The following is a 22,566-nucleotide window of genomic DNA, read 5'->3' as shown; positions in this document are numbered from 1 at the left end:
AGGGGAAGCAAATATAACAGCCAAATCATATAGCAAATTATTGCCACTTGCCCAGTTATGGTCGCGATCGGGTATGGAAAAAACTGGTCAGCATATTGCGAATTCCTTAAAAATTCTTTTCAAAAAACAGCCGCAGACGTATGATAGTTTTTAAATATTCCTTTTCGGACATTCAGGTCGAATGAGACGTATTTAGCTCATTGTCCGAATATGTGCTAGTTGATCACACGTCGTGTCAAAACAGCCGATTTAAATAACAATACGTTCGAAAATTAGCGGATATATTCACGGGATACATTTTGTCTTTAATCTGCATTACCGCCAATCAGCGCACACGAGCACCGAGTCAGATGAAAAAGGGAAAATCATCAAGGTGTGAAGACAAAGTCAGTCAAGTTATAAGATAATTTTGTTGGTTGAAGCTGGTATATAGCTTTAACCTCGGGTGCAACGCGTATTTTGGATGCGAATGGCAAATTATGTTGTCCAAGTGAAAATTTATAGACGGGAACGTCTTGAAAATGGCAATGTGATATAAATTTTGCTTTTACGTAATTTTGCCCAAAGCAGGCATAATGTACATATGTTCTGTAATGCAACGGAAGTACATGTATTTATTCTAAGGTAAGCGACACAGTGTTAGTCATGCCCTTTAGTCGGTGGGAACTAGTCCGTTTTTAATAGCTAGATTGTGTTTCGGTAACAACTGTTTGCGCAGTTTATGACACCATGTAAGTTTTATAGATTTCGGGAAATAAATATGAGGAAAGTAGTTGTTCATGAATCGTAGCATGAGTACACCTTGAGAGAAATATGGAAATGTTGCCAGCTTTTTGTATTTATTATCGCGCTTAAGGCGATGAATCTCCCTTTAGCTAGACTTTGGTGTATAATATAGTTCAACTTTTTTACGATACACAAGTTTGTGGGTAGTACTAATTAATCCACGGGCGGGCAATTACTTCCCTAAATAGGCCACTTACAGATATAGACTTGGTTACTGGGCCGGACCTTTGAAACTCAATATGCAAATGGTATTTGTTGTAGGACATGCATTTAAAACATTGGATGATTAGCGAGTGACGTGAGTATAGTCTGTATAAACAGAATAATTGAATTTACGTGTTGGAATTAATGTACGGACAGAAGAAAAAAAAAATTTGTTGCAGCATTCGCGGTCGTATTAAAAAAGTCCTTGAAGGTAATAAAAACGTAATTTGCAGGCTTCAAAGTTAGTCTCAGACCCTATTCTTGGCAGAGACGCTTGAATTTTACAATGACATAAAACAGGGGTGTGCAACCTTTATCACAGGCGGGCCAGATATCAATACCTGGGTAAAACTGCGGGCCGCACCTTTATTTAACATAGGCTTACTATTAGTTGCAGGCACAAAATAGTGTTTTTTTTATTGATTTTATGGCATTACTAAGAGTCCTTGCAGAAATGATGAGTTTTGAAACGCATAAATTTCTGAAAACTGTTATTCAAATTTTTTTGTCATTCCAAATTTAAACGAATTCAGTGAGAAATTTGCTGCTGGATTCTTTTTCCGACCACTTTCATCCAAATTTGCTTGGATTCAATACAATTCAATCACCATTTTCCAAGTCTTTCAGACGATTTTATGACGCCAATTTTAGAAAAAAAACATTTCCGAAGCAAAATGAATCTCGGTAGACTCGCAAGAATTAACAAAACGTTATTTTTCACATAGTTGTTTATTACCTATTACGGCAACTATGAAAATACTATTTATCTCGTAACATTTAATTAGTACCTTTCCCCTGAACTTCTTCCCAGGGCCGTAGAGTCGGGGAAAATATACAATCTAAGAACGCTTAATAAACTTAAGATCTTATCTGAGAGTTGATGCATTGGTCGAAAAAAAATGAGACTCGTGGTTAATATGGTTTTCAAGCATGATGTAGCAAAACGATATATATATATTTCTTGAAAACGTAAATGAATTGACTTGAGATTTAGTCAACTAGTCAAAGAAAGCACGTTGCTTTGTTAATTAATGAGATGCTTATGAGAGATTCTTAATCAAATATATGTTCACGTATGATGTCATAAAGTGAGACTGAGCTTATTACGTCACTATCATCTTTTGCTTTGTTTCTCTGCGCGGCCACTCTCAAGGCGTGCAGAATGCTTTCGACATTTTAGAGTATTCTGGTCATTCTTATTTGTAAATAAGTGTAACTATTTTGAGGTAATTTTTAATTGTACTTTCGGCACCGAAAATATTTGAAATGCTTATACTTTTCTGACTAAATTGACACGAAATACCCCTTCCTAAATTGTGCATTATTCTTAAATCGCGGACATCGAGAATTGAATTTTGACTATTCGTTGCCGCATTTCACCACCAACTGTATCTTGGTTAACAAGCAGGTCGTATATATTTGCATCAAAAATCACGGAAATCAGCCTTATTGCGAATTAATCTGGGGACTGTATTTTACTAAATATTGAATTTGGGTTAACAGTCAAACTCCATTACAACTGTTAACCATCTAACATTGTCAATCTATTAGCCGACTAACCATTCGTAGCCCTACTAATTAGTATTTATCATTGCACAACGACACACGTTAAACGCTGTTCTTGCGAACATTTAGTTACAGAATACGGAAATACCACTTTTACAGGTATAGTTTAATATCAATAGCTGGTAGTCGCTAGCTGGTAACCTAGAGCAGTACTCTCGTCGCCAAAACAAACGAAAAAATGAATCCCGCTTCAGACGGTCCTGTTATCACGCAAGGCATTCATGCTCGGGTAATCGGAGTCGACAACCCTGCGCTGCAACAAGATTGGCAGACTGGGGAAATAGGAAACATCCGGAACAGTGATTGGCAATCGAGCAGTGGGTCGGCTTGGGACGGTAATCGCAATCAGAGTTCGTACGAAGCGGAAGACGACTGTTACTCTGATAATACTTCAATAAGCAGCTCACGCGCCATGGTAAACAATAAAACCACTTGCATCGATGAGGTGACTGAGCCAAACAGTTTGACAAAAGGCGCACGGCAATCCATAATCAGTTTTCATGGAATTAGATACGAAGTACAAGAAAAGTTGGACGATGTACCTCTTTGTGGAAAGATGGGCGACAAGGAAATTTTAAAGGGCGTAAGGTAGGTTGAAACCGCATTGCATTTGCCTCGCTTGATGTTGCTCGCGAATATTGCTGTTCCGCTGTGAAAATTTCCACATTGGCATATTGTGTATATGCAAATATAACCTAGTCCTAATACCTAAACCTTATATGTAGTAAAAATATTTTTATTGTTTCAGTGGCCTGTTGAAGCCCGGATTGAACGCTATTATGGGGCCTACAGGAAGCGGTAAAACCTCGTGAGTAACCAAATATAAATATTTACAGATGGCAATAAAAGTGTGTATGAACTCTCACCTACGCATTGAATGTCAGTGCATTCAATCCTGATTTAATAGTGAAAGATAAATGAAGGCGCGTTCATGTTTCAGGGGCATTAGGGGCTATCTATGCATAGCCATAGCTGGGCAGTACATATTTCTGGACCAAATGATGAGCTTTGGCATAATTCCGTTATGTTGTAATGGTTTCTGTCAGTCACATCTCTTGGTAGTGAGTGACTGTGTCAAGTTTTATAAAAGTGTAGCACGTTAATTTTTTACCCATTTTACTGGTCCGATTGCAGTTTTAAAGTATTGCCATAAATTTTGGTATCAATTCAATACAGTATAATAACTGGACCAGTTGCGCCCCCAGGCCAAGTTTAGACCTAAGAGACTCAAGTAAATACTGATCATACCGATGAATAATTCATTTTTCACGTCTGTTCCTCATATCATACCATACAACCGCACTCTCGCAAAAGGTTCACTTTAGCGTCTACTAGGGCATTTTTTACTTCTTATTAGATTATTTTTTTAATGGATAGCCACAGACTCTTAATAATGTAGCGACAGGGTACAGACCATCGTCCGATTTATGTGGACGTTTCCTATCGCTGGTCACGAATGAATTACGTTTAACTGAAGGTTGAATTAAAAAAATCTGTTGATCTATTGTTAAAGATTGACCTGTTCCAGTTCATAGATCACGTTGTCAAGCTGCGTCAACTATTAGAAGTTACACAACAAAATTTTTATCTGTTACGTAACTTTCTATCATAGGCTTTTGGATATACTCGCGAAAAGAAAAGACCCACGCGGTTTGAAGGAAGGCATCGTATTGTTAGACGGAGATTTGCCGCCTGTTAATTTCCGTCTTATGAGCGGCTATGTCGTACAGGTAAGCTGACAAATAATGCACTTTGTCGCTTCGGTTATATCAACTGTGACTGTTTGTATTATCACTCAATTGTGTTTCACGATGGGCAATTGATAATTATTTGACGCCCAAGGGACAAACAGGATATGCTTATATTAGGCTTTTTAATATTGCCAATATTATTAGTGAACTGCAAAATGATCATCTGACCTTTGTATATACGGTATATATATCTATAGATGTACGTCATGCACAGACAGGAAGTAAGACAAGTTTGTGAACTTTCGTATCATTTATATCGTGTATTGCAATACGCAAGTGGATCAATATCCAATTCTGAACGAAATTATATAATTTGTACTTGCGCTTTTGTAGTAGAAAGTAATTCAATGTTTTTACACATTTCTTACGCTTTTGATTAAACACACAAAAACATACCGTTTATCTGGGTGACTAGAACTTAGTTATATACAAGTGAATTTCCGTTAAAAACCACTATCTTTTCGATTGCCAGGATGACGTCGTCATGGGAACCCTCAGTGTTCGTGAAAATTTGGCGTTTTCAGCCAACCTTCGATTGTCCGGAGATAAATTTAACGCTAAACAACGAGCTGATAAAGTATCGCATGTCATCAAACAACTAGGACTTCAAAATTGTGCCGATACCAAGGTAAATTGATATTAAGTTAACGTAAGTTGCAACACACCGTGTCTACTATACTGAGTAGATTTCCGAAATAATATTCGCCAATATAACACCCAGGGATGGCCCAAACGAAATATTTCACTATTCCGTAAAAATTCTAAGAAAATATATTTTTGTTGACGCATTTGCACCTGTATACTTTTGCACCAATATATTTCCACCCATTGATTTTAGCACACGCATATAGATTACACCCATGAAACTTTTTCACCCACAAACAAGACATCGCGTCTTCATTCATCAATTAAGATGCTTAATTAAGTTGCCTTATAAGTTGCCCTCTAAGTTGTTGACAAACATCGAACTAGGTTGTGGGCGTCGTTTACATTTGCTGTTTGCGTTTATTTTGCCCGGTATTACCTGGAGTCTTGTAACATTCACTCATTGGATGATTGGCATTTTTTTGCAGTAATACTCATGGTTATTGGGGCGTTTTGCGTCATCTATTCTATAAGTCGCATTCGAATATTATTTGAGGTGGCCACGCCGCTGACTACCACACTGTCTAGATTTTCATAGATGTACGTGTAGTTTTAAGCGATATAGGAAATTTATTTACATTATTGGTAAGATATCTGGGTGAACTACGTCAATTTGCTTTCGAAAATACGATAAATATGTACCGGTAATGGCTTCTGCAGTGTTTTATCGGGACAGAAATCTAACATTACCGCCCGACTGTAGACCTCAACCTATGTATAAATTTCACCTGAGGGCGTTTGCACCCAATATTTTCGATTTGAGTTGAAAGATATTCTTCTGAGATGAAAGATTTGATGGTTCTTATCATCATTTACAATATAGACAAGCTTTTCAAATTTGGCATTTACATAAGATTTGAGTTTGTGGCAATGCCGCAGGTAATGTAACGTTGGATTGGTAACTCTGCCGAGAAATATTACATAAATTCAACGAATTGTGACACTGTTTGTATGAACGATTGTTTTTAAAAGACAAAACTCAACTTACCGTAGCTCAGTCTGCGAACCCATTATATAGTATATATACGTACTGCCATTTGAAAAATTTATGATGATCACAAATAATGTTGGGTGGGAGTATATTTGATTAAAGTTTGTTGTCGATCTTGATATATGTCATATATTTCGTGGCAAAATTATTTCGAGGCAAATAAATACACTACAATTTAGGTAAATATCGCTTATTTGTGTTAATCAATCACTGGCTTATCAATGCAAGTGCATCGGACCTTTGAATCATCACGCAATGGATTTTCGTGTACTGACTTAATCGACGTAACATTTTACATACTGTACTAAAATAAACTGAACTTGTCGGTGACCTAATCGGATCTTCTACACGGGCTTGCAATGATTGCGGGATGGTCAACGTAACCGCTAGAAGGCTTTTACTTTTATATATTTTCTAATTTCACCGGACTTCCGTGGGACCCGATATTCACCAAAAATGTTGCTGTTCTACTCAATTGAATTTACTTAAATTTTCCCGATTCAAATGAATTATAATTTAGAATTTCAGAATACCATATTATTCGGATATTGACAACTCTGGTTTTGACATTATTTTTTTTACATATCCTCATATGCAGCACAACCTCCTTTTGACCTTCCAGAATTTGAACCTGGTATATACACGTCTTGAATCTGCGACATATCTCGAAATGTTACGTCATTTTTCAAAGCTAACCACCTAACTGGCGGTCGTGTAGCCTTGAAATGCAGTTTAAATGAGTGATACTTCTTTGATATTTCCATATTTGACATCACAATTTTTGAAAATTCTACAATGTTAACTGAAAAAAATAAAATATACGTCCATATTCGTATATGTTCTGATCCCTTATTGTTGTTATGCTATTCGACGCGCGAAATAACGTGTTACGTTGTAAACAACGTTAAATTTACTTGTTTTTTAATTGTTCTCGTAGTTCTTGGGGCATCGCGTTTTAATTCTTTTCGATCGACAGGATGCGATAAATGAAAACAGAAAATTTCCTCGTTATGATAATTTATTCACGGTTTTGTGGTATAAACTTATGCTATAGACTTTTTTCCTGATTCTATCAGTACCTTCGGCATAAATATGACTCGTTTGAAAACCAGTACAAAAGAAATAAAATTGTTTTATCTTTATCGAAATCTTGCCAAACCGATGCCTGGCTGTGTACTTCACCTCATAATATTATATCAGTCGTGTTTTTTCCGAGGGTATTCGATTTTTATCTCCCTGTCACATTCAACAACAAAAAAAATCAGCTTGTCTTGTTATACAAATAATTTTTATCTAATTCGGAAACGTTGCGCCCAAGTACAAGGATGCTTACCGGTGAAGTAATATAATTTTATTTTCTGGTTAGTATATGTGAAAGAAAATGCGAGTGTGTGAATTGAATATTTTCTAACTTATTGTAGGTGAGTGAACATATTTGTTTTGGGGTTATGGAAAATGGGCCCTGCATTGGCAGCACATTGGATTTTTATATATGTCGTTCACTACAATTCATTATTGTAGAAGCATCCTGTGTTAGATATACGCTAGTCATCGCGCGCACGTCTGATTGTCCTGCTCGGATTCATGGTTCCCAATTTCCGGAGAGATAAATATGTGCTGGACTCTTCATCGTCACACTGGTCGGTTGCGACTTGCCTCCGCAATCAAGTCTAGCTATGAGAAATAACTGGCAAACTATTACCATACCCGACATGAAATGGTAACAGAACGAGACGCTGTGGTTCGCCATATAACTTAGCCGTCTTATCGAATTTCTTCTCCCCCGCGATAAATATGGAAATCCGCCGCGGCCAGTGGTGGGATTCAAAATATTGGGAACGGGTGTCTTTTGTATTGAACTGGTTTTCTCATTTAAAAAGATGCATTCATATCACTACGTTAGCTACATTTCAACAAGAAACGCTACACATAAGTCTAGTACTTAATTTTCGGAACGCCAAACAGAACGCTGGTCTTCAACTACGCCGCAGTGGTTCCCAAACCCCAATGCAGTCGCCTAAAGATTTTCCGGGGTCGCCTAATTTCTTTCAAACTCGCGCTTAACTTACGATTTTCAGCAATAACTCGACCATTTATCGTCCAAACGTCGCCAAAATTGCTCGGTAAAACATTCATGCGGTACCTTCCCAGCTGGTCGGGAGGTACCGGTATCAGTAAATGTGATTGATTGACAGTGATACGGGCTTTTATTTATTTATTTCCCCTTTTTTTGATCATGTTACAACCAAATGAGTACCGACCAGCTGGGTAAAGTTGCTTTATTTGGCGATTGGCTCTTAATCTGGTGTTTGACAAATATAGTATTGATTGCCAGGCGGTGTCTTGGCAGACTAAGTCAGTTGCGAAAGCGCTTTGTTAATTCGCGCACGTGTCTATATTCTATGAGCAGGCTACGTGTTTTGTCCACATCGCCTCGTCATTAATAAAAGTGGACATTTTCGTATTGCAATATTACGTATTTGTACATTTCATATATAATTTCGAAGCGTTCCGAGCAGTCAAACACAAAACCACAACAAGTTCTAGCATAATAAAAAGCACTTAAAAGATATTTTCCTTTTTTACTTTCATGCTATGTTTCAATAATCAATATTAATAATGAAGCAATCTGTAATATGTTAATATTGAACTGCAAATAATAAGGGTTAGGATATACTAATTAAGATTTTGAATTTATGTATATTTAGAGGCAATCTTACTATTTCCGAAGTATCGTACGCTTTTTATCAAGTCCGTCTATGTTTCGTCAAAGAACCGTTATAATTCTGATCTAAGAGATTTTTGCACGATAGTTTTGATACGATGCCATGTGTTATCAAATCTTAGGTTTCCCCGTTTTACTGGCGCAGGGCCGGACTCGTTCAAATATTTTTGGGCCAATGTTCACCGTCAACTTGCAGTCGATATACAGGTACATTGTAATTAAACTTAAATAGTAATTTTAGAAGATTTTAGAAGAACGTTTCTAGTTGTGGGGGTCGCGAGTATCTGTAGGCTTTGATTTTAAGAAAATTGGGGGCGCAAAAAAATAAGTTTTGGAACCACTGAACTACGGTACATACCACCCATTTGTGCGGTCGTTCAACGTCTGAAACAAAATGCAAGAAAGGGTTGGCCTTCCAATACATTGCAAGAACGGGTTCGCTCGAACTCTCTGAATCCAAGCACTGGTCGCGATCATGAGTTAGAGTTTTGGCGCACACCTAGGGTTGCCAACTATGAAAAGTTTCAATAAAGGACATAGATTACCGTCATCATTTATTTTGTTTCCTGCAGCAGGAAAGAACAATATAAAACAATGAAATAAAAATTATATATAAGCTAAAAAGTTATATTAAATCATCTCCATGTGTTTTTCATTTAATGTTAATTTAATGTTTAATGTTAATAAAATTGTTATTTCTTTGGCTATTTGGGCCGGGCCAAAGCGAAATTGAAAAGAATATTTAAAAGCTTGTAAATACATAAACAGAAGCAATTTTTCAAGAACGGAACAATATCAAACATAGTACTATAACTATCGGGCAAAACGACGTTGGAAAGAATAAAGGACAATTAGCATCGTTTCTAAATGCTAAAAAGGACAAGGACCGAAAAGCTTAATTAAAGGATTGTCCCATGAAATAAAGGACGGTTGGCAACCCTACGTACACCCAATTCCACGAAATGTAATATCATGTTTCATAATGTAACATTGGGGTATCTATGGTGTGGCAGCCATGGCTCGTGCCATGGCGCAATTTTAGACTTTGCCATAGGCGCAATTTTAAGAGATACGCCACTGTAATGTAATAGTTGTTATGCTACAAATGGCGGCTGTTACATAATATGGCAAATGGTTACGTAATTCATGTCACGAATCAGTCTGCTTATTATTATGTAAGTTTACACTGGGTTGTCAGCGAGTTTCTGAAATCAATTGCAACTGCGAAAGTATTTTAACACATACATGTATTAGAATCTAGATTAAAGTACCGACTGCCGATACGGCTAGGTTTGGACCATATTTGCGATATAACTTTGATGTGTCCGTCTGGCTTTGACGAACTCGCATTATTTACATAATACGCGTCAGAATACTGGAGCGGTTCAGCCGTGGCTATTTCTAGTTCAGGTCTCAAACTGAAATTCAGTTTGATTCCCGATAAACGGTCTGATCGTTCCATTCTGCCACTTGAGAATTCGGCGACAATGAAAATTGCGCCTGTGTCAAGTAGTGGTATGCCCTTTAGAACTCTAAATTTAACATTCAAAATTTACAATTAACGTCATGGTATGATGTTTGCATTAGACATTGTCGATCGACCAAGTCTTTTTTGTTGCCATATATGTCATATATTCATCACTCCCTAATATTACCACGATTAATACTATCAAGTCCATGCATCTGAAACAAATAACTGGTTGCCTTGAATGGTCGCAAAATTAACTGACTGACTACTAACAGCAGATGCCGAGTTTTTACACTGTGCTACTTCCTACATACATACTTACTATTGAGCAACACTTCAATGCGTTAACTTTTAGGTTTTTGTTGAAAGGCCTAAGAAAATTTCAAGGCGACCAAATATTGAGTCGCGACCTATAGGTTGGGAAACACTGTATTAGGAGATATGCCAAAGTTTGCATAATGCAAATTTGATTTCCATCAAATTTCGGAGCTGAAGTCGAAGTCGAAATTTTTATTAATCTGAAGTTGGAGGCAAAATTTTGTTTCAACTCAGAATCAAATTTCACCAAAAGTCAGGGTCCTGCAGTCGGGCCAACGTCTTCCTCAAACTCTATAACCACATTCCAGCGTATCGTTCATAAGCAGAAAGGAACTATTATTTTTGGATAATTTTGACATGAAATTGTGTTACTTCATTATTGGCACCAGAGAATTTAAAACATTTGTTATCTATTAGGTTGATAAATAATCATATAAATTCATAAAGTCTGATCACATTGTGTACAGTTTTTAATCATTTTCATTTCAGGTTGGAAACGAATTTATTCGTGGAGTATCGGGAGGTGAACGAAAGCGGGTGAACATAGGAATGGAACTTATTCTCGATCCACCGATTATTTTTCTTGACGAACCAACAACTGGTCTTGATGCAAATACAGCAAATGCAATTATTTTATTGTTGTACAAGTAAGATTTTGTTTTGTTCAAGTAAAATATGTTACAATACATAATTTTGAACTGGTAAAGGAAACAATTGGTGATTTAGTGCATACAGGAACAAAGAGGGATATGACTTATAACAGGAAATTTATAAAGTTTATATCAATTATTTTCATTTCTGTTATCATCATATTGTTGTTGTTGAGAAAAAATTGTCTCTCTCGTTTTCATTTTTTTATTTCATGAAATAAAATTGCTGATTTATTTTAGCTAAATGGGAACAATTTTTATTCTGTATTGCTTTGATACCTCGATATTGCTTGACCGCCAAGTCGATGCTCTGGCTCCAAGCCTTACCATACTGATGTGTGACCTCTGTGTCCAAAAATCTTTTTTAGCATTGTTCTCTTGTATTACTTGACATTGAATTTTAATACCAAAATTGGTTTACAAAAATTTGATGAATTAAATCATTTTCATTCACAGTCTTGCGAAGGATGGTCGTAATATTATCTTATCAATTCATCAGCCGAGATATTCAATATTTTCTCTATTCGATCATCTCATATTACTTCAACAAGGCAATATAATATACAGAGGAGCAGCATCTGAAGCAGTCGACTACTTCTCATCAATCGGTGAGTGTGCTTCTCAAACTTTTAGGATTTCGGACCCCCTTTCAAACTCTTCAATAAAAAATTATTGGTTTCCCTTACATTTGATAAAAAAGCCAACAAACGAAGCGAAGGAATATTAATACAAGGTCTGGTATAGTTTAGTACCACAAGTATTTCTACTTGGTGCGGTTCAACCATTTTTACTTACGTCATTCCTAACCCCATCTAACTATGCATTCAAAAATTATGTCACAGTGACATAATAAGGCCCTCGTTAATATGGCGAATGGTATGGGGTAAAGGCATTTGCTCATGGCCTCCATGAAACCAATCCGTAGTGTCATGAAGAGGCCAAGGGCCCATATTGGGGACCCCTGTATAAATCGTACATGTACAAAAACATCTCCTAGTTTAGGTGTTGTATAAAATTTCATTTATTTTTAGTTTGGTCCATACTCGATTTGATATTGTTTGTGATGATATAATAGGTATCTTTTATTATTTATCAGGTCTGTACATGTCAACAATTAAATAAATATGAGCATATTATAATATGGTTTAATAATTAACAAAAAATATAAAGTTTACCTTCTCAAAACTAAAATATTGGATTTTCTGATAGCTGTATACGATACCACAAACCTTTTGTCTCGCTATGAAAATTTTTATACTTTTTTTAGTCTGGGCTTGGATTTTCTGATAGCGATATACAGTACCACAAATCTTTTGTCTCACTATAAACTTTTATACTTTTTATATTCTGGGTTCGGATTTTCTGATAGCTGTATACGGTACCACAAACTCTTTGGGTCGCTATGAAAATTTTTATACTTTTTATAGTCTGGGCTTGGTTTGAACTATTCACTCTAGTGATAACATTTCGATCTGGTATCAGGTTACTAGGAGTTATTCATTTCAAGGAATTCTTCTTGAAAACAAATGTAATGTAATAATACTTTGGGTAATGTAAAAATAGGGTACATCCTTGAGTCTCTTAAAAACGTCGCCGATGTGCCATGCGTGTGGCCGCATATGTTTTGAAACCTTCAAATTGCAGAACTGTGACATTTTCCAAGTTCATATATTATAATCAAAATCTTCACGGATTTGCATTCATTCCACTGAAGTATGGTTTGGTACCAATTCATGGTTTTAAACCGGCTCTCGTTAAACAGCCCTTGAATTCGATCATCTATTCTAACAATATTAACCTATCAATTCAGATATTTATTTTAATCGCACAAGAAGCGATGTATGAATAGATTTAAAAGTATACAAAGTCATGAAAATAATAATGACAAAATACATGATGAGAAAAAAAATTATCTAAAATATTGCTAGTATTAATTTTTAAATTTTGTGAATTTCACTGTAATTCACTCCAGACCGTAATGTTATTATCACAATCACAAACACGAATAAATAAATAGAAATGAAAATAATCACAGTATGTCTGTAAAAATTCACAATAGTCTGTAAAGTTTCAGCTACCAGTTACTTTGAGACTTTCAAGTCATAAATAAAGTATTGTATTGCACTTCAAAGCCTGTTTCGTTATTATCCTCTACTTCGAATCCATGTATGGTCATTGCCACATGGATGCCGGAACAAGATATTATTACTATTAAGTGATAAACAAGACAAAACATAATCTCTTTCCATAAAATGGTATATATAGAAGTTTTTGTTAAATCATAGTCTACTGCTCTATAGATCAGTTATTTACTCCTCGCCACAGTTGTGGTGGCTCACATATAACGGCTGGTTGGTTACAGCTTCCAACACCAAGTTCATGCATTCAAAATGAATAACGGGCTAAGTAATCCCACAGGAGAGGCTGTGGTTCGCCATTTGATTAAACTGTCTAGTCTAATCATGTTTTTTCTGAAGTCGAACTATAAACTAATGAATTTCAGTTAAATATTTGTAAAAATTGATCATGTTATTTGTATTTATCTTAAATTTTCAGGATAAATCTTTGATTTTTCTATCATTATAGGATATACTTGTCCTCAGTTTCATAATCCTGCTGATTTCTTCCTTGACATTGTTGGAGGTGATGTTGCAACCGCTCAACTTCTTGGCAGAATGCTATCTCAGGATCACAACCTAGATCCAGGATCGAATGAAGATCTTGATGCGGTTGTGACAATATCTGCTGGTATGTGTAACATATTTTTGTTTTATGCCTGTACTAAACTCAATATAGGATATTGCCAGATTGGATCGTGTTTACTCTAGGCCGGGGTTTCGCAAACTGGGCCCCTGTCACACGTAATGGGTCATGGAACAATTTTCTGGGGCCCACAATCAAAGATATCAACTATGCCGATTCGTCATAACTACATTCATTTAAAGTTAATTGACTACCATTTGTTTATTTCTTTGACTGAAATACATGTATGTATTCTTTAGCTTCCATTTGATACTTTTTGTGGCACATAAATAACTCGGGTAATGTGTTAAAATGCTAAATTAGGTATTTTTATAGAAGAGCAGGAAACCACAAGTATTTGGTAGGGTTACGGATCATAGAAGTTTTAAGAACCACTGTTTCAATCCATGCATCTGAAAAAACAACTGATAATTTATTTCTGTACTCTACCTGGTATTTCAAGAATACAATATGTCTGAGTGTTACATAACCAGCATGAATAATTTATTCACTTTTAAGTTGAAGAATTTGGCGTCTCAGTTTTCACTTTGCATATTTTTCTAGGTAACGGCGATGCAAATCATTTGGATGAAGTGTTATCTATAGAGAATGGAGATCAAAGTAATGAAGAAGAATCAGAAAAATTACTACAATCTTTCAAAAATTCATCAGTCTCTGAGAATGAAGAAAAGATACTTGAGGTACTGTTAGTTTTATTACTTTCATACCCAAATAATTGTAACATGATGAAATATAAATGGGATGAGATGCTTATTCAGTCACTTCCGTATAGCGTGAAAGCAATAAAATGGAATCATGTCTCATGTGAATCAAACCCATTTAATTTAATTACCAATTTTGTGGGTTTCATTTATTTCGGGACACCCTGTAATATGGGTTTATTTCTATAGAAACATAGCATACGATATTATTCTTGAAAGTAAAATGCAAAGTGAGTGAAAGTGAAATCTCTAATCCAATTTCAAGTTCTTATCAAGTATAAATTCTGCTATCCACTATAATGTTTCAAATAGTTGTTGGATGAATCACGATCATTTTTTGGCATAAGACATACCCTGCAGCAATGACGAGTCCAGTTCTTTTATCACAAATTAATATTATTATGTTAGATGCATACCTGCATCGAATGGTAATGCAGGCTTGATAAGCTAATATTGAGCTAATTAATCTTACATTTGATTGGCTGTAAAGTAAAGTGGCATAACTTGATTATAAACTTGCACTATATTGGGCATATTATAATGTTATATAATGTCAGTTTTATATTATTCAACCAATGGTTCTCAAACAGTGGGTCGCGTCCCACAAGAGCCCATACAAAAATAAAAATATTTTTAGATTTGATCTCGCCCGCCTTATTTTGGATAATTACATGTCAAAACTTTTCATCTATTTCATTATTTTCGTTCCATCCACGTATTTTCAACGTTTTTTTTTATTAATAAAACATACTTTCGCCTTACTATCTGTTATTTGTAGCTTATTGTTAGCTAGGTATTTTTGAGTTGGGGCGCATGAATTTACAAATTCTTAGGTTTGAGAACAGTGAACACGAACCACCTTGTCTATTATTTAATTGTATAATGAACTACTTCATATTATACAGTCCATATTGTCAAAATTTCAATCAAGACATATAGTTTCTGAAGTTCCGTCCATCGACTTGCTGGATGACGATTTCAATACAGAATATCCTAATGGATTCTTTCATCAGGTCTGTGAATAATAAATTTTACTCTATTTTTATCGAATGATGATAATTGTCAAAAATATGACATACCAGTGACTAATATTTCAGTGTTGGGTAGAAGCCCTCAAACCAAGAGTCATCCAAGTTAGAGTTTATAGAAGTCAAGTCAATCATTGAGTTCCATTTAGATGACTTTTGAGTGATTTTGAGTTTTTGTGAAATGATTCAACTTGAATTCAAGTAGATTCGATTCTCCTCCCCAACGCTGCTAAATTTTGTGAAGCTAACATTTTTTTTCGGTTGATCAATGATAATTCTATTCCGAGAAAATAGGATCATATTTTAAAAAATATCGTTTATGGTTCGTGATATTATTACTGCTCGGTCACTCACTTGGGATGAATATGAAAACCCTATCCTAAATATAATACAGGGGTCTGCAAATTCATCCCGCGGCCAGATCCAGTCCACTGAAGTGTTTCATCTGGCCCACTTGTGTCTGTTGAGATTACGACTTTAGTTTCTATGGATATAAATTTACGCTGAAAATATCGATGAAAATAACGTCATAATGACCACGATTGTTACTTTGTACTTCTTATTATTGTATAAACGCTAGCCTAGCTGTTGTATTTAAACTGTTTTTCATATTGAGTTTTTGAGCCCCAGAATTTATTTGTAACTTGCCCACTCAGAAAGGTAGTTGCCTACCGATGGTGTAAAAGAATTGAACTGAATTTGACCAACTTCATTTAGGACATCCATTTACACGTAGGATTCTCGTCTATCTTCAGGCTAATCATTGATTATTATTTACCTTCCATAGTTGGCAATAGTATCAGGAAGAACAGTGCGGAATCTTATACGAAATCCCATGACGTCAATCGCCCAAGTTCTACTGATGGTTTTCTTTGGTGTGCTGATGGGACTCATTTATTATCAATTGGACTTGACACCGGGTGGTCTACAGAACAGGTATTTTCTTCTCTGATATTTATTAGTTCCTATACTTTCGTAGTACTAAAATGCCAATAAACAAATTATAAACAGAACTTAACCCTTTCCGTGCGGTGGGCACGTATACGTACCCACGACAAAAGTCGCTAGATTGCGGCGGGTACGTTGCTGTACTCCAACGTTTTATTTAGCAATCGGTCGCAAACTGTTGGTCTAGTTTTTCCGGGTTTTAGTTTATTGATAAGAAGTCTTCTTCGAGATTAACATAAGCGACGGTAAATCTCGCTTTCGTTTAGGGCGGGGATTTTATTTGCGGCGGAACGAGGGAGTGTTTTTGAAATTTATGCAAATTTCGGTGTTTTTTGGGTGGTAATAGAAGACCTATTATCCCTTCCATCTACCAAAGTATTTTGAGTTAGATCACGAAATTGCTACAGCAATATTATGCTATTGTTTGCCAACCACGAAGCGGTAACAGTAAAGGATTTAGCGAATATTTCTATTTTTTATCACGGTTTGAAGTTTCAACTCCCAAGAAAAAAAAAATGCCTTTTTTCTATCCGGTTTGTGACTCAGACCACCACTTTTAAAAAAACTTTTTTTTTAATCGCCAATTGCAAACTCTTTGAATAAGCTTTCCAACGAGCCGTCAGTGGGCAGCAGAGGATCATTAGTTTTTCGTTAGTCGATCGATTAGTTGTGGGGTACAAATGCATAAAATCGGAAAACAAATTTAACATCGATATCACTGCTATAAATCTTGAATTATTTGCCTCATTTAGTTTCTTATACTTTCCTGTTAATTGCTCTGTCAATAAAATGCCTAAATTGGGTTTTTCTTCATACATAAGGTGCATCGGGCTATAAGAAACAACGGTTTTTATCGCAATACTGGTACTGGTTTTGGATGTAGGCAATACCTGATTCATACATTAAGTGCATCATAAGCGCAGGCTTATGTTATAAGACGCACAATCAATTGTTGAGAACAAATAGATTTAAATAAAGTGTCGTACAATGGTCCGTAAAATACAGTACACTCTGCGTGAGTTGGAGGGCATGGGATTTAAATCCAAGATTTCGAATTTGCGATGCCTGCATAGGCAAGTCCTATACTTAATTCCCAGGACGTACTGAAAATTGATTTTCTAATTGTTTGCAGGGCTGGAGCTTTCTTCTTTCTGATTATGATGCAAGTTATGTCAAACCTTTCTGCATTAGAGCTTTTTATAAAACAAAGAGCACATTTTCTGTAAGTATTTTTTGTCTTTTTTATTGTCTCAGTGCTTGGCTTATATCCAAGAATAGATTTAGGCTAAGTTTGTTGGTTTGTTTCCTCTGTTGTCAGACAACGAATAGCACTCTAACGCCTGCACCGATCTCCCAGTCTGTCCGACACACGTTAACAATACAATAGAATGATCCGACTGGATAAAATCAGTAATATTCAGTAGCTTATATAGCCTACTAATTACCAATAGATGAAAATGTACTAATTAAGTATGGAACATAGATAAATTATATTAAAACTGATTCGTCATTGTGATATGGCTTGGGGCTATTTAACTTAATTATGTCCAGTGAAATTCTGACAAGTCTTAACGAACTAGTTTTACTTCCTTTAAAATTATTAATTTATAAATCTTACTAAAATAACAAGATTATCCCTATAAGCTCTTTGTGAAAGAATTTGTTCGAAATAGAATATTCTTGTCATCACATTGGTGATTATTGCGCTTCGTGAGAGAAACATATCGGGGTAACTGTGCATGTATGCGAGGGTTGCTGAACTCATTGCCCTCAGTTGCCAGTTTGGCTGATAAACGGCTAAAAACAGATCAGAATCCGATTCCTGTTTCTACTAGCGGAGAGGGGGACGTGTGGGGCTCATAGTTCACGATCTATCCAAGCAAAAAATAATTTCAAGATTATTATTCTGACCTATTTTTTAAAATATTCTGGATCATATTGAGAAGCTAAATATATCTGAAATATCGGCCTAAATGTAGCCGCTACCGATACCCGATACATCTCTAGTTTAAACCCCATCAATGTTCTGGCCCCACACCCAACCCACGTTGGCAAGAAAATAATATACTGTTGATCATCATAAAATTGAGTCGATTCATTGTCATATTTGTCTCCAAGAATAGACACGCACTTCTATTCTTCCAAGTTTGGCATCCACTTTTAAAATGATAATGAATGTAACGTAATCCGGTTGTGTCTTTGTGGGTCCTCAATTCGCTGCTATTTGGAGTTATTATATATGAATGATCCTGATTAAATTTATTGTGTTGATTCTATATTTTTAATCCAAGATTATTTTATTACAGGCATGAATCAGCAAGTGGTTACTACAGAGTATCTGTTTATTTCCTTGCACTCGTATTTGCAGACTTGATTCCGAACCGTGTTATTCCGAACATTGTTTTCAGTTCCATTATTTATTTCATGATGGGTATGTAATAGAGTTGTGTGCATCAATTCATTTTCTTATACCGTACGGGTATTGAGTTTTTTCTAAGAATGTAATTATATTCTAGCGTGTCGATTTTGTTCACTTTTTGTTGCGAATTGCACACACCGCTACATTAAACTACCCTTTTTCCCTGTAAGTGAGTTAGTTGTGAATTAATATTCTTGCTAAAATACCTTTACGGACATAACGTTATTCATTTCAGCTTCATTTTCATTAGAAATTAACCTTTGGTATAAATATTCCCGGTTGTGATCAATTGAAAACACGAATATGACGTGAGTAATTGAGTCATTGTACTGAAAATACACTTTGGACAAACAAAATATATAGAAAATAACGTAAATTTGCATTTTAGCGTTTAGTGATTCATGGTGCATATTCACTGCAAAGTACTATACAAGAAACAAAAGCGTCAACCTCTCCTCATTTTTTTTAAATAATCTGTACCAGAATTTGCATACGTCAAAAAAATCTCAGATTTTAAGATACTTGAGTATTGTTGGCCCCATTGTCAGTACACCCGGGTGTTAACTGACTAATTTGGTGATTGAGTTTAATTTTCGTTCAGGTTTTCAACTTGATGCTGGCAAGTTTTTCTTCTTCGTTTTGGCACTTGTTATTACTGCAATGGCTGCCTCGTCACTTGCTTTTTTAGTTAGTGCAAGCGTTCGCATTTTTGCGTTAGCAAACATTCTTGTTGCGGTACCATATTTGCTGATGATGATGTTCGGTGGATTTCTTGCAAACACAACAACCTTACTTGACTGGTTGGAATGGATTAAATGGGTCAGCATCTTCAGATATGGTATAAATGTAAGTGTAGTTTCATTAAATCTACCTTTATTATTGCCAGCCCGCCATTTTCTAGCAGCAAACAGAGCAATGGGCAGATTATATGTGCACACTAAACCGTGCATCGGTACTTGTGCTTTACTTTAGTTAAAGATTCGTATACAAAACTTCAAAATTATATTTCGACATCCTTAAACGCGCACTTTCTCAACAGGTTAACAATTATTTGCCGATTGAGATAGCACTATTCACTTTGATTATTATGGGCACTGCATTAGTTCTTTTCGTATCGTCAGGCGCAAATATGAGCAAATTATAAAATAACCTTTAAAGCTATAAAAGTCATTTAATAAAAGGAAACCTTCACATATCCAAAATGGGGCCAATGATCCAAAATAAAGAATTAGGCTCGGTTCGCCAGTCGAGTAGCCATGCTTTATAGAGCACTAAGGCAGTTAAGCAGTATCAAATACAAAAGTTCCCATATACTCAAAATAAACATCAAAATTGAAAGTGAAGTTTGGATCCCAATTGTACAAATAGGAAATTTGAAAAAAAGTAGTTGTTGGGGATAGGTGATTTCATTTTTAGCTACAACAATCACTGTCAACAAGACTTTAGCGAAGTGACACTTCGTTAATATAAACTTAGTAGATAAAAGTAGATTCGAAGTAAAAATTAATACTCGATGCTATTTTTTTCAAAGCCTATATTACAAAGACTTTTCCCTTACTGTCTAAGTGTCTAAGGTACAGCATGAACTCTAGTCAAACTAGGCTACTCTCATTATTAAACTTCATAGAATTATTGGAATCTGAGCCTAACATTTGGTCGTTCATGTTGGGTGTTGCCTTGGTGTATTGATATCGAATAATGACTTGTTTATTGCAGGCGCTCACAATCAATGAAATGTCTGGATTAGTCTTCATTGCAAATAGTTCAACGCCAGGGTTTGATCCTAATTCACCTTCGCCATGCTTTTATAACACGACTCCGCCAGTGCCAATTCCTGGATGGTAAGTTGTATGTAATATGTTTAATAACTTGTTCTATTTACCACAATTTAATAATAATAATTTAATAGCAATAGGTAATCTCAATTTAAGATAAACTTGAGAAATAACTCTTCGGATAGCAAAAGTTAAGGTGACTGAATCTTGCTACTCCTATTTAGGCACGTAAGAAATTTCATTAATACCGCGGTAGTCGTTCAAGATGGTGTTTTAACTACCAAAACATTTTCCCCAGAAACATCGGTAATTTTTTAATCTGTTCTTACACATTTTCAAATTGTGAACCTTGTTGGGTTGTCTACTGTGACATATTGCATACTCGTACTACTTTGTTTTAGCCTCGGTGCCATATATTAGAGCGTCACTCACTTGTTGAATGGTCAAAACGAACCGATTCGGGTGACTTAGTCTCACTTGGCGACTCGCTCAGATATTTGAGCACCGAATTGCTGTTAAGTACCGCAGCGTGAATAAAGTTTTATGATTGACTACGCAATTGTTCGTGTAGCGATTCATTCGACTACCGAAGTATCACAGGGAGAGAAAAGTTAATAAGATGGCTGATCGGAGTCCAGCAATCTCTCCCACATAATTATCCCCTGTTGGATTGGAACCTACTCAGTGCACAGAGGTTTTGTTCTGACAAAACTATGCTTGAAAGCTCCTATTTCCCCTCTTCTCGTTTCAATATTTCTGTATGTGGTATTTAACAATTATTCTTGTCATCATTTCCTTTTTAGTACCACTGGTGAAATGTATATGAAGGCTCAGGGAATTCCTTACGGTACTGATTGGGATTTATGGCTCAACATTGTCGCTCTTTCAGCAATGGCTCTCGGTTTACTTCTTTTGTCATATATTCAACTAAGAAGAATCGAAAAGTTCAAATAATGATGATTTCTTTTTTTTTTGTTAACTGATTTTTGCTTAAATTGTATGTATGTATCCAGGATTTTCAAAACGAATGTATTATGGTCAAGTATTTTACAATGCAGATAATAAGAAAAATTATAAAACATCTTTCTTATTTATTGATACATTCCTGTTTATACATTGTTGCTTGCTTAAATATTAAGTGAAATCTATTTATACATTTGCAATGAAACATTACACTTTTGTCAGTTAAATTTTTTTGTTGTAAAAATATGATATTGCCATGCGACACAGTATTTCTTGACAATTCCTGATAAATATGATCGAGATCGTTTTTTATTAATTAAAAGTAATTAATAGCATTATGTTTACTGTGACAATCTTTTGGAGAGTTGAATTGAAAGAAGAATATGTTTGTTGAGTTTTTCATTTGCATACTCCAGTTTATCTTCTAGTTACTGGTGTCATGAAACTGTGCTTTGGTGAAAAATTAAATTTCGATCCCTTGCTTGCATTTCACCAGTTTTTCTCTTAGTCGTGAATTTTTAGAGGTTGTTTGTTTGACATATCGATAAAAAGCCATTGAATATAAAATACTATTTCACTTTTCTTTTACATACTTCTGGAGCACCGTAATAAGTCTGTTTGGCAATTTGTTGGTTATGGCCATATTATAAATGTTTCCACTAAGCTCTGTTAGTGGGTAATGCTATCTATATCTGTTCATTCGTTTATAATTCTGTTTAAGCTATGGCAATTTTGATTTGAAATAGGATAATAAAGTTATTTATTACACACTGTAGTCTGTAATCTTACTTTGTCTAGGATTGCAACATGGGCAGGTCGTGCAAGTTGTTTATATAAGAACGATCGGAATTACTACTGAGATCCC

General features: G+C 35.5%; 1 protein-coding gene across 1 annotated transcript; it reads left to right on the top strand.

Annotated features, from left to right (window-relative positions):
* Positions 1-2,620: 2,620 nt before the first annotated feature.
* LOC120325754 (broad substrate specificity ATP-binding cassette transporter ABCG2-like) lies at positions 2,621-22,476 on the top strand. The gene is made up of 15 exons (XM_039391912.2): positions 2,621-3,144; positions 3,305-3,364; positions 4,169-4,286; positions 4,780-4,935; positions 10,944-11,101; positions 11,561-11,712; positions 13,691-13,852; positions 14,411-14,547; positions 15,474-15,581; positions 16,384-16,532; positions 17,677-17,766; positions 18,851-18,975; positions 19,565-19,809; positions 20,680-20,804; positions 21,542-22,476. Exons 1-15 carry the CDS (start codon positions 2,735-2,737, stop codon positions 21,690-21,692), a joined length of 2,346 nt encoding a protein of 781 aa, XP_039247846.2. The 5' UTR covers positions 2,621-2,734; the 3' UTR covers positions 21,693-22,476.
* Positions 22,477-22,566: the final 90 nt, after the last annotated feature.

The sequence above is a fragment of the Styela clava genome, chromosome 4 (assembly GCF_964204865.1).
Source record: "Styela clava chromosome 4, kaStyClav1.hap1.2, whole genome shotgun sequence".
Lineage (NCBI taxonomy): Eukaryota > Metazoa > Chordata > Ascidiacea > Stolidobranchia > Styelidae > Styela > Styela clava.
This window is presented reverse-complemented; position numbering and strand designations above follow the sequence as displayed.

Coding starts and splice junctions, on each gene's coding strand:
- LOC120325754 (XM_039391912.2), top strand. CDS start 2,735: ATGAATCCCGCTTCAGACGGTCCTGTTATCACGCAAGGCATTCATGCT. Junction 3,365..4,168: donor ACAGGAAGCGGTAAAACCTC/GTGAGTAACCAA, acceptor TTTCTATCATAG/GCTTTTGGATATACTCGCGA. Junction 4,936..10,943: donor AAAATTGTGCCGATACCAAG/GTAAATTGATAT, acceptor TTTTCATTTCAG/GTTGGAAACGAATTTATTCG.